Genomic DNA, 16,094 nt, shown 5'->3' with positions numbered 1-16,094 from the left:
TAGACATCTTTGGGCAGTAATCACAGGTTATTAGTGTCTAAATATGGGAATAACACCTGTCTTTTGATGAGTAAGATAAATTATGTCAATTGGCACTGGCCTATTCTTAATTAGCTATTTCATTGGTTGCATGAAAGCTCAGAGGAATTTTTGCTGAGCCTCTGAGACTCAGAGAAGCTCATACCTTGATTCACCATTGCTACATTTGGTTCTTGCGTGATTTTGGGGCTGCAACTTTTGTGCCGAGCTACCAGTTATGCTTGTTGGCTCATATATTTTTCCTTAAGCAAACAGAAAGAGAAGGTCACATTGTCACTGTGGTCTCCTGGACAGCAGGAACATCCATGGAACACAGAAACTAAACTGGGATGGGATTTTGTTGCGGTGCTATCGCTGTCACTCTGAATTAGTCTTTTAGGGAGGTAACACTGACTGCGTTCTCCCAGTGCTCTGGTATTCTATATGGGCACCACATGGTTACCCCTGTGTCCATGAAGAACGTTTTTGAAATGCAAATAAAGGCATAAGAGCAGTATGAGCCTTCTCCATAATGGCTCTGTGCTCAGATCTGTTACCAGATCACTGCAAGCCAATAGCATGGCTCTTTGGGTTAGTGAGACATTTTCAGCAGGAGATTTAAAGACTTTACAGTGCCATCTGCTCATATAGCCACGCTGACTCCTGAGCTCTGGTCATCCTCATTCTACTGCCTTTAGTCCCTGGCACTTATGCCTAATTTCCTTGATGCATTCACCTTGTCTCATACAAGTGTGCAGGCACCGTGAGCTTTGGGTTGTGATTGTTAACAACTGGCCTTCAGTGCAGACTTGCAGTACCTCCCTGTGAGCAGTAAACGTTTAGGGACACTTGAAGCCTTCTGGTGCTTTTCTGTCTTTGGTGCTCCTTTTGGTGAGTTTAGCAGGCCAAGGATGTTGTGCAGTGGGGTTAGAAGAGCATGATGTCTCATTGGTGTCTCATCAGCTCTGCCAGACAGTACAGAAAGGGAGAGGAAAAAGTATTCTTGGGTGACTTATGGCAGATTGGTCCCAGAATGAGCAGCACAAGGAAGGGAAAGGGGCTCTGTCCCAGTGCTCTGATAAGAGTTAGTCTCTGTCTTGCTGTTATCAGAAGGGCAACCTTAGTCTCAGACCCTGGTTCTATCTACTGTCAAAGAAACACAGCTTGCAGTGGCCTCACATGCTTTGTTTAGGCTAACTAAGCACAGACTTGATATGAGTACAAAGGGCAAAGAAACAACATAACAATGTAAGCGGAACATCCCAAGCTTCCTACTAGGGATGCCAGCTTCAGTTGCCCTGAATAAAGGGGACATGCAGCAGTTACTTCCCCTCTACAATACAGAAGGACTGTACATATCATGCTTTTGTAACTGGCAGCAGGTAATTCAGAAATACTGTGCGTATATTTTGAGGGCTGTGATGAGTGTGCAGCTCTAAGAAAATCCAGATATTTTCTCATTTGCTGGTGATAAAAGGAATTAGACAAAAAGGTTTTGATGATTACCTGAGCACTGCCTACAGATGGCAAGTGCTCTGGGAAGGATGAGAGCTGCAAATTCTGATTCTGTATAAGAAAGTATCCTCCCTCCCTGTCTTTCTATTGTACTGTGTAATTTAGGTAAGTCTGCTCTGTTTCCAGCCACGCTGTAGCTAGAGACTGATGGTGGAAGAGTCAGTATTTAAAAGCACTGAAGACCTTGTTAACTGGAAGACTTAATTTTAATACCACTGCTAGTGTACTATGTCTTTTTTAGTAAACTATATCTGTAAATCAAGGCAGCCACCTTTCTGCTGTAGCTCTTGGTAAATTTACAGGGTAATTTTGGGCTAGAAGCATAAAAAAATATAGTAAACTGCTATCTTCTGATCAGAAACTGACTTAGAATCTCTTTCTGGCATTAGCTTGTGATCCCAGTACAGAAATCCTGACTCCCAGCTGCAATCAGTACTAGCACTACACAAACTCATTAGTGAAATTCCTTTTATTAGAAAGACCCATGAGGCTGCCAGTAAGGTTTAATTTTGGCTTTGTCATTTAAGCACTATTAAATGCTTTTATATCTATTGCCTTAGGTATTACCTAATTACTATTTTCTCTAGGAGCTTTGCAACCGTAGTGGTATGAAGGGAGATATAAAACACTCCTATTGTCACAGGGAAAAAGTGTGAAAGATGATGGAAAGAACTCAGGCTTCTTAGTAACTGACTTCCTTCTCTTTCCTTTCTTTTTAAGATGTCATCAAGAGCTGACTTCTAATTGTTACTCAGTATATGAGTTGAATTAGTTACAGTCTATGAGCTTTGCATTTATAATTAATGTCTTCAATGTGTAATCAAGCACTCAGCCATTGTCTGTCACAATAGCACAGACTGCATTTGAGTTAAAAAAGAATGAGACACCATTTAAGTCTTGGGTATTGGTTAGACTAACCTAGAGATAGAGCTCTAGCATATAACACCCTCTGCCATGGCTGTTTGGAGACAGTACCTTGCTGACAGGGTCAGGCAATATTCATCATATTCAATCTTCAGAACGTTTTGGGCTTTTTCTGTCACTGGGCGGCTGACCTAGAAACAAAAGCCATGAACATAAATGCAGACATGAGTTAAACTGTCTCTAACCGGTACACCGTACAAGTCTCAATGCATATGGATCTATGATGTCCCAGCCATCTGTTTCATATTTCAATGCAAAGAGATGGGCAAGTGGGGTTTTCTGTCTTTTGTATTGCTGGTGTAATGAAGTTGGTCATTTCAATATGGTGGTGGTGCTAAAGGAAAAGACATATCATTTATTCCAACTATAAAGGTAAGGATAAAGAATCAATTGGGGTCAGTTTTAACATGACTTAGGAGATGTTTAGACTCACAAGTGTCACAGCATTTTGGGCAAAAGTGTTGGCTATTCTAGGAATGAATGAAAATAACTTTCTTTCTCACATGCAAACATTGTACAGTGAAGCACTTCAGCTCAGTGAATGCCTGTCTGCAGCAATGCTTTTTAAGAACAATAACAATACTGAAAAGCTACAGCTCAGCTAAAACCTTTTTCCTGAAATTTATTGTATTACCATAGAATCACAGAATCACGGAACAGTTAGAAATGGAAGGGACCTTAAAGCTCATCTAGTTCCAAACCCCTGCCCTGGGCAGGGACACTTCCCACTAGATCAAGTTGCTCAAAGCCCCGTCCAACCTGGCCATTAGTTGCCTACTAATAGCAACGGCCACTCAGGAGAAACATAGCTTTACAGAATCACAGAATCACATGGGGTTAGAAGGGACCTCTGAGGATCATCTAGTCCAACCCCCCTGCCAAAGCAGGTCCACCTAGCTTCACGGTACTGATACGTTTTTATTAACAAGCATCTATTATGCCAGTGATTCAGTGTTTCAAATGTGCCACAACAAGTACCGCTCTGCAACACCTTTTCAGAGGTAGGAAAACCATAGATCGTTTTAGTCTATCAGGTCTGTAGTGTGATCAGCCTGCCACCCTTTTCATAACACCTTAACCCGCTGGTGTCATTCTGCTGGAATTAATGATTATTAATTCTCTTCTTGCATATTTTCTAGATCCCCAAACTCCTGACTTGTCACTTCAAGCCCTCTTTCACATAAATAAAACTTGGAATATTAGCTATAAAACAGTTATGAAGGTTCTTGGCAGGAGGTATGTAATGGATAGCTAGGCTTAAGCAAAGACCCCTCCAGTCCAGTATCTCCTTTTGCACAGATACTGGTGTTAATGGATGCTTAGGGAAAGATTGTAAGAAGAGGACAATTGTGTCCAGTTTCTGTAATCTGCAATTTAGAAATTTACTGAAGAAGAGACTGTATTTATATCATTTCATGTAATAACTCCCAATACCCCTTTTGCCCATAAAGTTGGCTAATCGCTTTTTGAACCCATTAATGCTTTTGATGAAAATGGTTAGAGGGCACATGAAAGCCAGGCAAATGAAAGCTTACATAAATTTTGAGTGGCAGGAGTTTAAAACCAGGCAGACTAATCTCTAGTGAATACGTTGAAGGGAACAACCATGTATGGTCTGGAGACATGAAGAGAGAACTAGACAAAATGGTATAATAAATCTTTTCTGTCTCCAATTTTGTGATCAGATGGTAAAACTGATTTTGGTCTGTATTATATATGTAGCCTGAATAAGGCTCTCGTACTAAGTCACAGCCTTATAGATAAACTTTTATATGTTTGCTTTATATTATTTTTCCTCTGTCTCTTGTAAGAAGGAAGGGAATCCCCTGATACAGGTCCATCCCCTGTTTCCCCTTGCCTTCAGCTGAATATGACACGTAAACCAGTAAAGCACTAGCAGCCCACTGTACAGCTTTAATTCCAGCCTATAATACAGATGAGGCATTACCTTCATGCCTGACACAGCCAAGGTGTTTTTCAGTCGGTATTTGCCATCCTTCTGGGGATATGTGTACAGCAGAACATCATTCATCTATATGAAGAGAAAGACAAAATCAATAATTTGCAATATGGCTTGCAGGCCTGCCCATTACTCCTGGGGGAATACACAGAACAAGCAGTAACTTGATGAACTGCTTGGACTGTTACTAAAGACAGGCCCAAGCCACACAGCTTACATCAAAGCCTGCATTTCTACAAAACTCTGGGGTGTCTGCATCCAGGACTTTAATTTCTTCCCATTTTTGACCATTGCTAATGGCTAAGCAAGTAGATAACCAGCTCTGTTTTATTCAGCTGGGGTGTAACAGCTGCTTGTTTTAAGGGCGATGCCATGTTCAAGTTGGGAAGGCAGGTCTGCATGTACTACCTGCAACACCAGCTAACTGCCCAGGATGCTGCAGCAGACTCTCTCAGATTCCCCTACAATGAAGCTGCAGGGAGGCCAGGGGTAGGGCCGGGCTTCAGGGACTTCCATTTTCTGGGCAAAAAGGAAGTGGAGGTCAGTAGAGGTGCCATGGTCTGGAGGAATGATTCAAGGAGGAATGGTTTGGATATTTGAGAGCAGTAACTACTTCACTGCTAGCAAAACTCTCCTAGAATATATTGTGGCATGCATCAGAGACCATGGAAGGGCAAAAACGGGAAACTTTTTTTTATTTTATGAGGAAAAGAAATCTGTACCTTAACACCCCAAATATTTCCATAGTTCTCGCAGCTCCTTGCACAATGCATGTTTTCCAAACAGCTTCATGCTAAATGGGATCAGATCTTCTCTTTGCCTAACTTAATCATAGACATTATTGCAGCATTTGTGCCAACAAGCAAATAAATGAAATTCCAGAACTGGACCTTATAGGTTTTTGCTGGCCTCTCCTTCCCTTGCTATTAGAAGGAACAGCAGTATTGGTGGCCATACCACTGACACAGTAACGCTTGTGTGTATGCATTCTCTGCTTTTCTTGAATGAGCAGGTCATGTTCTCTTGTTGCTTTTCCCAGGCTTCTCAGTACCAATATGCATAAACTCAGATAGCTCCTTGATTACTGTACTGGGATACTATGGACAAAGATGTGCAAGGCATAGGCAATACTGTGTGATGCCAGAGACGAGGAATCTTAAATGGAGAAATTCTCAAGAAATTAAAAAGTAGACAGAAACCAGCTTCACTTGGACTCTACTGTGACAAAGACATTTAAATATAGCCAACTGGATGGTAATATATATATATAAAAATAATATATTTTGAAAGGAAAACATTGATGGGTAGATAAAAAGGGAGGAAAATAAAGAGTGATTTGGCAATAAAATAATATACCCTGTATGACTGGAATTGTTGGGGTTTTGATAGTACTGCCTGATCACCTAAAACTGCTGGTGTAGAATTTTCACTAATTTGCTTGCCTGAAGAAAAACAAAACGGAAAGTGCAGTCTTTCTTAAAAGGTCATAGTCCAGCTTTCTTACAGAGCAGGAACAATAGTTAAAGAAAAATGACATAGAACTAATACTCATGGGATTAAATCCTTATCACCTTGGATTTAACAGCAAAACTGTTGTTGCCTTTATTAGGGCCATGAGTTCATTCATGGACACCAGTTCATTAAGTAGCTGTTTGATTCACAGCAAATCAGGTTATGCATTAGCTGCCCATCTTTAAAATGCAGATTCTCATTCACGTGAAGCAAAAGATACTGAAGACTGACTTTCCCCAAAACTTTTATTTCAAATTTTACTCTTTTAAAAATTGAGTTGAATTTACTGGGTAGAATCAGCCAAATTTTTGTAGAAAATGCTGAAACATTTCATGCTAACATTTTAACAAAAGACTCCCATGTTCTCCTGCATTGGCCACTCTACTGTGTATTTCTCTGTGTTCTTCCAGTAAGTCTTAACTCACACAGAGTGTAAGGCTCTTTTAATATAACGCTTCTCAACTGAGGATGTAAAAGCATACTATCAAGTCAGAATAGGAGTCTCATGTTCTCTTCTCTGTAGTCTATAGTGGAGTATTTACTCCTTTTGCAACAATACAATGGAATTTCCTTAGAACAAGGTGACAAATGGCTTGTCACAGAGTTTTTCTCTGATTTACTTATTGCTCCATAAATTATCCTTCATGCTAACATTAATCCAGTCAGCACAGGGACACCTGCACAGTACTGACCACATGATGCTTCCCAGTTTAACCAGGGCTATGCATAACCAGAACATTCATCCTAACCTACAGCACTCTGAGTATGTAGGAGGGAGGAACAGGGAGAAAAAAAGTAGCAAATGTAAACCTTTAAGTGAAAAGCAGATGAAAGCTATTTTCACTTATTTTCACTAGTAGCAACTAGGACTCCAGCAGCCAGGTGGGAAAAAGATAAAAAGGCAGGCAGATTTTATTGCTAACATTAAGAGAATACTCTGTAAAATAAGAGAATACTAGTGAAATCTCATATTTGCCTGGGGATTCTGCTATCTCCTGAATGTTCAAAAGAATTATATGAGAAAACAGGACTTCCTCTGGCACTCATCAGTGCTCCTACTTAAGGCGTGTTTCAAACCACAAGAAACAGCAACTAGTTATGGGCCCTAAGCCCAAGGAAGTGAACTCCTAAGAAATTTTCAGGATTCTGGCATAATGTGCTACTCGGTTTCTTGAACAGCAAACACCATTTATTTTATTTATTTTAAAAGTTATATAATTCTTTAATAAGCAGCCCTTTCTTTTATTACTGATGATTCAGGATGACACCCCAGTGCACACCATTGTCGCCACAGCTCTGGTTAATATCCCAAGATTTTATTAAACATGAATGATGACTTTGCTTTATATTTGCCCACTGGATGTTTTTTTCCTCCTTCTGTTTTTCTCCTCCCCAGTATATAGTGGCGGGTTGTGACTGTGAGGTCCCACCAGCCACAGCTTGACACAATGAAATTATGACAAGTATTTCAAAGCTTCCTAACAAGGCATACATATTCATGAGGAAAGAAAGGGTTTGCACTTGCTGCTGTCTCCTTTGCCACTGGAGACCTGAGTGGAGGCTGTGTAAACAGTATGGACAGAACCAGCATCAGTACCTGTGCTTTCATGCATCCTCCTGCTTTACACTGCGCACTGTTCCCTGAAGCAATGAGAACTGGGCCATGGTAAAAGCTGATCTTGCAGCCTCTCAGGAATCAGGGATCAACTGCCACAACCCCCAGGGGAGTTCCCAGAAGTCCTAGGACTTCAGACACACTTCCTGCTTGCCAGAAAACTTTTGAATAGTTGAGATGCCCAAACTGCTCAGATATTGATATGGGAGCACATGTTCCTATTCTGCAGTGCTCTGTACACACACGTAGTCCCCAAAACAACAGCTGATAACACAGAGAAAGGATATGTCTGCTCTTTAATTTCCTTTTTTCTGTTACTACTTTTCTTTTTTCCCCCTTCTTTTTATAATCGTCTCTGTTGTGATGGGAACCCAGTAACACTGGGGGCCAGTGTAAGTTTTCTAACCTGCAGTTGCAGATAAGATCTAAATTTGCAGATCAAATCTATTGATCCAAACAAGTTTATCTATGTCGTGCTGAACTGCTGGCATCCATATGTAATGTACTCTCGGTTTAAAAGCTCCTACTATGTGTTTGGTTTTTCTGGATATTTTAAAGGGTAGTTCATTATGAACCCTGTGATGTTCTATTCAAGTCTGTATTAAACATCCGCTGAGTGTCAGTGGAGCAGCCTGAATGTATGCTAGGATGGCATTTTCCAAGCTTTGACTCCAAAAACTCCTATACTCCAGCCCTGCCAGCTACAGCATTAAACAGTCTCCCATTTGATAGCAGCTTCCCGCACCCCACTTGCAACACAAACAGCCTTTGTAGGGAAATTCTTGGAAGGGTGAGATAAGAGACAGTGTCCAAGTTGCAAAGTCCTGTGGTTGGGGGCAGTTAGGGGGCCTGCCAGTGTCAGCAGCCCATACTGTGCTGCAAAGAGGCCCCAACATCCTTGTAAACAGAGACTGGACTCAGGAAACAGGCACACAGCAAAACTCACCAAACATCCTGCCAGGAAACGCCAGATTCAACAATACCATCAGCCTGCACAAAACAGCCAGCTCAAGTAAACTTGTGATACATACAACATACACCACAGAAACGTGCACATCAAAGGCCCCTAAACGTGTGTCTTGGACACTCATGCTCGTATGGGCTGCGCACAGGCCTGCAACGCTCCTTATGGATCTGTGTTAGAGCACAAGCACCACCAAAGCACACCCAGAATGCACAGGCCGAGTAGGAGTCTGGCATGCACCCACTTTTTATTGCATATTCTAACTACAACTTTAGTTTGGTGGGTTCATCTCCTGGGATGTGTAAATTCTCAAGGTTATACTTCAGATTACACTCTTCCACTGAAATTCTCTCCAGGTCCTGGGCTTGACTTAGCTTCAGTCAGAACAAGTTCACTACTAAGAACTTCAGAAAATGCTGTTCATGTAAAAATCTGGTTTGGGTAGCTAAGGTAAATACACTTATTTAATCCAAAGCTAAACCAAACTACATCTATACATGCTAGCTTCTAGTGATCTTTTGAGTGGCAGCTGGTATGTGAAGCATCAACAAAAAAGCCAGTTTTTTTAATTAAGGTTTTTTTAATTAATACTTTAGGACAAATTCTTATCCTAATGGAGTTTTGCCAGTGGCTTCATAGGATTATGATATGGTCCTTAGAAGATAAGGGCTTTAAATAAATGTGGGGTTTAAGAGACAGTGTTTAGGAGATTATTCTAATCTTGAGATTTTGTGTTGGGCTTTTTTTCCACGGAGTGTCCCCAGGCAGCATGTGGATTGGGCCAGATGCACTGGCAGAGGGAAGGACATGTTCATGCTGGCCTTGACTGTTACAAAAAGGTGTTGGCAGTGATGGCTGGTACGGCCTTAAGACTGATGCAGTAAAGATACTATATGCCAAGATAAAAATATGTTGCCGTTGCTTCGCAGCAGTTGTCTTAATGTACCCACAGGCTAAATAATCCATTAAGCAATGCATGAGCGGTGGTGGCATGAGCGGTGGTGGCATGAGCGGTGGTGACACAACAGAGAATCCACAGCATTAGCAGTGACAAGCAGATAATGCAAAACCATTCAGGTGTTAATGCAGGAATTACCATATTCCACAGTGACTCCCTTTCCTGCAATTTCACCATACAAGGCATTGCTCTGCAACCTGAGGAGCTTTCAGGGTAGAGAAGACTGAGTAAAATAATCACTGAACCCAAGGGCAGATATTTGTCAATAAGTTTCAAACTATTTCCAAGATCCCATTATGCCCACCGCAACAGGAGACAATACAGGAATCCCGAAGTGGTTGCAACTTTAGTGTGTTAGAACACAAAAGAAGCCAGTTTTCTGTGTCTCTTGGTTCTTGAAAGTGACTGCTATGGTTTTGTTTAGCTCCATCACATACTTCGCATGACAGCATGTTTGGTCATGGTTTGCCTTTCTGACTGAAAGGAAGAAAAAAACGCTGTTTTTGAATACTGAGACCATCTATTAACAACAGGACATTGGCTACTGTAATGTCTCCAGCTGCCAAGAGACAATTCTCTCATTGCAGTTAACATCAGGGTTTGACCAGCTGAACTCTCCCCAGGAATCAAAAGTAGTTCCTAAACTAGAAAGTGCCAGAAACTCATTTCTGTGCTTGCTTTGTTCCAGTAATACTTTCAGCCCCTTGTAACCTTCAAGCTGATACAAACATTTTGGACTACTTGAAATTTGTCTCGGTTTATCCCAAATTTAAATTACTTTCCTCTCAATGTTTTTTACATTATACTAGCTAGGTTTGTGACAGTTCAGTGTTTGCCATAGTAGCGGATTATGATGGCAGTTACAAACACATTGGAAGATGAAAGGGTAACAACTTCTTGGAATTTGATCCCAGCTATAGCTACAACTTAAAAATGTTTTTGTAATACTAACAAAGATGAGTGTTTCAGAAGAGAGATCAGTAAGAAAGCAAGTATCATCTGTTATGAAGTGGTCATCAGTAGGCTTCAGAGTTACTTCTGCTGAGAACACTTTCTTAAGACCAGCTCCTGGAGATTCTGGCATGGCCATTTTCCCTTGGCTGCAACAAAGTAATGATTTTGGCATTTATCGCTGTTGCTACAGTCCATTGATGTAAAACAGCACTGCAGCAATCTCATATTTGAAGATTTGAGTGAAATCCGTCACTTTCAGTACATGAAAGTCTGAATTTTCACAGAAACCAGTGAAGCCATCAGAAAAGTGCAGTGCCAGCACTGTGTTCCATCCCATCCGATCTTTGATTATGACTGCAATACATGATCGAGGAGGCAAAGAAGCTTGTGCAGCCACTCATGCACAAATAGGAAATATTAATAAGAGGGAGAAATAAGAATTAATGGCAAATCATATGACTTCTGTAATAAGCCCTCTCTTCTCCTCAAAACGGTCCCAGGGTGAAAAGCTGTCAGCACTTACGGAGGCCACAGCAAATACATATTCCAGACATAAGCCATTTATTTTAAAATAAATTCTGCATATAGTACTTTAATATTAATAGCAGAAGTACTGCTCAGTTCTTTATGGCTCTTTTCTGGGAAGGAGCTCTTAAGATTTTTTCAAACATTAACAGGTAAGCAGGTAACAAACTCCTACTTCAGAACTTTTCTTCTTCACAGAATCTTCATGGTTGGAAGGGACCTTTGAGATCATCGAGTCCAACCACAAAAAAACCCCAAAAAACCCCCAAAAATAAACCACCCAAACCCACAAACAGACACAAACCAACAATCTCCAGCACTAGAGCATGCCCTGCAGTGCCATGTCTGCACGTTTCTTAAATACCTCCAGGGATGGTGACTCCACCACCTCCCTGGGCAGGCTGTTCCAGTGCCTGACCACCCTCTCAGTAAAGGAATTCTTCCTAATATCTAATCTAAACCTCCCCTGCTGCAACTTTAGACCATTTCCCCTGGTCCTGTCATTATTCACTTGGGAGAAGAGGCCAGCACCCACCTCTCTACAACCTCCTTTCAGGTAGTTGTAGGGGGACACAGGCAAGTATTATCTTCCAAGTATTATCATACCAATAAATTCATAAAAATGCCTGTGGTTACACAATAAGGTACCTGAAAAGTTGAGAACAGAGCTCAGGAGTCTGGAGTCCCAGACACTCTATAACTGCTCAATGTAGTGTGTAACGCAAAACAGAAAACATGAGTGTTAATAGCCCATCTCCAAAACAGTGGTTTTTAATCTTTTTTGACTTGCAAATGCCTGCAATTTTATAGTAGGCTTGTGGACCCTTGTGAAGGGTATTCCAGCTAACTGATGAAAGGTTCATTTTTCTTAACTCTATCTTAGAAGAATTTTGCAAACTGACATTGAAAACTGTTGCTCCAATCAACAGGAAGCTGGAGGTGTGTGTTCAGAGGGACTATACCTAGGCAATGCACAGTTATCAGGTAATTTACATAGATGTGGACAGCAGGAACTAAAACCCAGGCCTTGAGCTTCAAGGATAAGAATGTCTCCCAAGTGAGTCCATAGAAAGCTTTCATAATCTTCAGCAGTAGGGTGTGCTCTGTTGCTTCTGATCAGATCTCCTAAGGCCTTAGCTGGACTTTGAAGTGTAAAGCTTAATTGCTGAAAGTATTCAGGAGTTCACAGCCCCCTGATCACCTTGGAAACCTGCACACCTTTGCAAATTTATGGCCTAGTCAGGGCTGTATGAAGCTGTGGCACAAAGGGAGGGCTGCACAGCCCACATTCCTGTGTCCAGGGCCCGCGGGACATGTATGAAAAGGGCTACAGCCCTGTCAGCAACAGAAACTGACTCACCTCATCACTGCTGATGGTTTATGACTTTCAGCCTGAAAGTTTCTGCTAGGGTTCAGGGCTGCATAATTGCAGAAGATATGAGAGAGACAGTGAAATATGAAAGAAATCTTACCAAGAACAAATGCCGAGGGTGCCTGTTTTTGCCAGAGACTTTCATCAGTGTTCCCTCTTTAACAAAGATCTGCAGGAGAAAACAGTGGATTGTAATCTTGAGACCACATTCTGAATCTTACTAAGAAAAGAGAGTATTCCTCCTGGGGAAAGAGCTACACTAACTGCTTTCATCAGCACAGGAAGAGACAGATACCTCAGCACTGGCCTCTAGCCTTACTTCTTATGATCTGGCCTATTCTCTGCCTGGGTTACCCCTCCTGCTTTTCATGGTTTGCATTTGTATCAGAACCAAATGGGCTGGAAACCCACTTGCCCTGAGCCCACTGCTTCTGCACTGTGGACTGTGCTCAGAAGTGACTGTCAGACTGCAAAGCTAACATGTAATGGGCCTCAGAAAAAAACTCTTGTCTTTAAAAATCCTCTAAAATAGACACACCAAAAAGAAAAGCTGAAACCTGGGGTACCAGCGTGCTATGTCCAACTAACTATGCCTGCATATATAATCTGTACATGTTTGCAAACATAATACTTGGTCGATCCGCATTTTTACTGTGTCTGTTAAGTGTAGGACTATGTATGTAAGCAGCTAAACCAGCATACCATAATTTGATTGCAGTAACATTTTAAAAGGTCTAGAATAACAGAACTACATCAGTGGATTAACTGTCATCTACTCATTCTGGATGGAGAACAGAATCTGGTGCAGTATTCTGCTCTAGAGCAATTTATTCAAAGATACCAATCCTGCAAATCATGTATGCTGGGCTTTGCAGAATTTGTTAAAGCATTACCTGGCAAGGGCAAGTGAGAATACTGATGTTTGAGACAAATTAGAGGTTGACTGCAGTATTTGGCTGATGAGGATTCTTATGCTACAAGTACACATGCCTTGAAAATTGCTTCATGAGTTTTGCTAAAGATATTGGTGGGCTAATGGGAAATGGAGAGTTGCAGAACTCAAGAAAGAAATATTTTGAAGTGTAGAGACAGGTTGGAGCTGAGGAAACCAGACAAGTTCGAAAGCCCAGAGAAGAAATTTACTTTTCATGTGGATGGCAAGACACAGCTATACTTTCCCACACTTCTGTTCATGTGTTTCTTAAAAATGATGTCTTGCATTAAAAGCACCACTGGGGAATGGTGAGAATAAAAATTTGAAAACAAATGATTTCCCCTGATTTAAGGTTCTTACTTAGCCAAATAAAACTCTGAACCTTCCCAGGCTGCAAGTGATTCCTGCTAGTGTTGCAGCCTTTAAAGGGGAGTATATAGGGAGGAAAACAGCAGCTCCATCAAAACACATTACACATGGGGTGACTCAGGACAGCTGGAGTGAAAAGTCAAATGGCTGCTCTGTGTAAAAGCAGGGGCAATGCATGTCTTTCCCAGCCTGAGGCTCTCAGCACATCTCTTTGCACACTGCCAGAGTGATAGCTTTTTACACAAACCAGTGCTCCAACTCTTATCACAGTAGCTCAGTAAACACCACCTGTAGGCGTCTGAAATCTGGCCATCCACACAATCAGAGATAAAGCTGGCCGGAAACAATGCCCTTATCAGCACAGGTTGCCTGCAGCACTCACCCTTCCTGGCTGGAGGAGGCCACTCTGCCCTCTCACACTGTGCTCGATGTGTACCAGCTTCTGCAAGTTTTCCTGGGGGAGAGAAACAATTTTTAGGAGACTGCATGATGACAGTTCTTTAGACAAGCAGGGAAACCTTCCTTCATCCCTCCTCACCATTTCTCTAAAAGCGGTATTTCAGTATTAGGTTTTGGAAAGAACTGAGCCCAGGGGTTTTGCGCCCAGAAAGTCTTCTTCCAGCCTTACAGATTTTATAAAACCTCATCACCTGCATTCACATCTGCTGTGACCTTATACACTCCCATTACCTCTGATGCCTCGGTTCACCTTCAAAAGGGTCTGTTAACTCCATATGGTATTTATACATTGGCCTCTTTGCTGACTTTCTTGCTCTGGGAACTACCAAACTGGAAGCAGAGACAAAGTACAGTATCTGCTTCGAAGGCCCATGCATTAGTGGCATGCCACAGATAATCCAAAGCATGCTTTGATACTAGACTGTTGGTAGGATTATCTGGAGCTTTATATTCTGTGATAATGGATTAATGGCTTTGCAACAGGAGATTTAGAAGGTTAACTACTAAGCAGGCGATGAAGCTGCATCTCTCTTCAGACGCCTTGCAAGGATCAGGAAGTTCATTATCAAACTGCGATACTGTTAACTGCTGACCTGGCCTTAAAGCACAGTCAGTCAGTGGGCACAGGCATGTGGCATGAATTTATCTATGAAGATGGTAAATAAGATTAATATAGCTAAGCCTGTGCTCGCAACATACAAAGGAGGAAGAAGGGATGTCTGTACCTTTGCAATATTGTTAGAGTCTTTTGAAATCCCCTTGAATTTAGCAGGTGAGGTTGTACATAGGATTCAGCTGTGGTTTTATCGGATTAGAACAGTAAAATGGGCTGCACAGTAGCAATGAGTCATCACTGCAATATGTCTAAAAATTATGAGTCTCTTGTCTAAGTTAGCCATTGTATCCTAAATCCTCAATTACACACCCAGATAAACTACAGACTAAAGACCATATTTGATATAGCTTCATGACCCGGCAGCCTTTGACTACAGTTTTCTGCTATGACAGATTATGGTCTATTTTCCTATGCTCTATTGACTGGCATTAAGATACCCCCGGGCTTAGACTTGATTAGATTGTACACTGTATCTGCCTGATACAAATCAGTGCTGTCTACGGAACCAGTTAATTAAGAAAGCTATCACAGATACCAGAAGGAGCATATCCATGTCAACATGATGGTCTGTCAAGGCTAATTTACCCTGGATTTCAGCTAACATAATTAATGTACCTGTCTTGGCTTGCTTTTTGAGATAAGCCTGAAATACCTCCATATGTTACTGCCCTAGTGAAATATTACACTTGTTTAGCATGATTCTAAGTTTAGTTCTTAATCAGTAACTGCATATCAAACATATGGAAACATACAGACCAGCACAGGGCTGCATTGTGACCATGCAGTATAACTGGCAGTTGACACATTTTCAAGAATTCCAGCCATCAAGTATCTCTTCGGCAATGCAGGAAGTAAAAAATGGAGTTTTTCAGGTCACTTCTAAAGTACTATAGGCCAGCAAAATGGAAACAGAATGTATAAACTAATAGCACAGGAAATACGGGGAAATATGTGACAGCTGACACTTGCAAAAGACATTTGCAAAGGACTTTCCCATCACTAAAGGGTATTTTAGCCCGAGCACAACTTGTCAAATTGACAGCTTCCACAACGGAAACCTGTTCCTTACGTGCAGAAAAGGCAGTGCCCTCCTGTGAGCACGCTCATGGTCAATGCTAGTGCTACTTGTTGGGGTTTCTACGAGAGTGAAATAAGTTGCTGCAGCTCAGATACACCTCAGCTTTTCCTAGGGCTGCTGGCAGAGGCGCTTCTCATAATGCTGACGTTTGCAATATGGACACATGTTCACCAGGAAATGGACAGAGATGTATCAAACTCATTTCCTGTAGGAAGTCAAACAGCCATCACATGTGAACAACAGTTATTTATCTGCAAATGTGGCCGGCTGAGGGGGTATATAGTTTTCTTCATTCTCCTTAAAACTATCCTCATACTCCTT

The 16,094-nt window shown here is 41.5% G+C and overlaps 1 protein-coding gene across 3 annotated transcripts in view; it reads right to left on the bottom strand.

The window, feature by feature from the left end:
- FGD5 (FYVE, RhoGEF and PH domain containing 5) overlaps nucleotides 1–16,094 on the bottom strand; it is a 100,043-nt gene that overhangs the window by 11,586 nt on the left and 72,363 nt on the right. For all 3 annotated transcript variants that reach the window (XM_014946788.1, XM_014946789.1, XM_014946787.1), the window contains 4 exons: nucleotides 14,003–14,074; nucleotides 12,418–12,486; nucleotides 4,406–4,489; nucleotides 2,509–2,588 (listed from right to left, as the gene is read on the bottom strand). In XM_014946788.1, coding sequence (XP_014802274.1) covers nucleotides 2,509–2,588; nucleotides 4,406–4,489; nucleotides 12,418–12,486; nucleotides 14,003–14,074 — 305 coding nt within the window. The remainder of the gene's footprint in view (nucleotides 1–2,508; nucleotides 2,589–4,405; nucleotides 4,490–12,417; nucleotides 12,487–14,002; nucleotides 14,075–16,094) is intronic.

Source organism: Calidris pugnax, unplaced genomic scaffold (assembly GCF_001431845.1).
Source record: "Calidris pugnax isolate Ruff unplaced genomic scaffold, ASM143184v1 scaffold81, whole genome shotgun sequence".
Lineage (NCBI taxonomy): Eukaryota > Metazoa > Chordata > Aves > Charadriiformes > Scolopacidae > Calidris > Calidris pugnax.
Note: the sequence above shows the minus strand (reverse complement) of the source record. Positions and strands in the feature narration are given on the sequence as shown.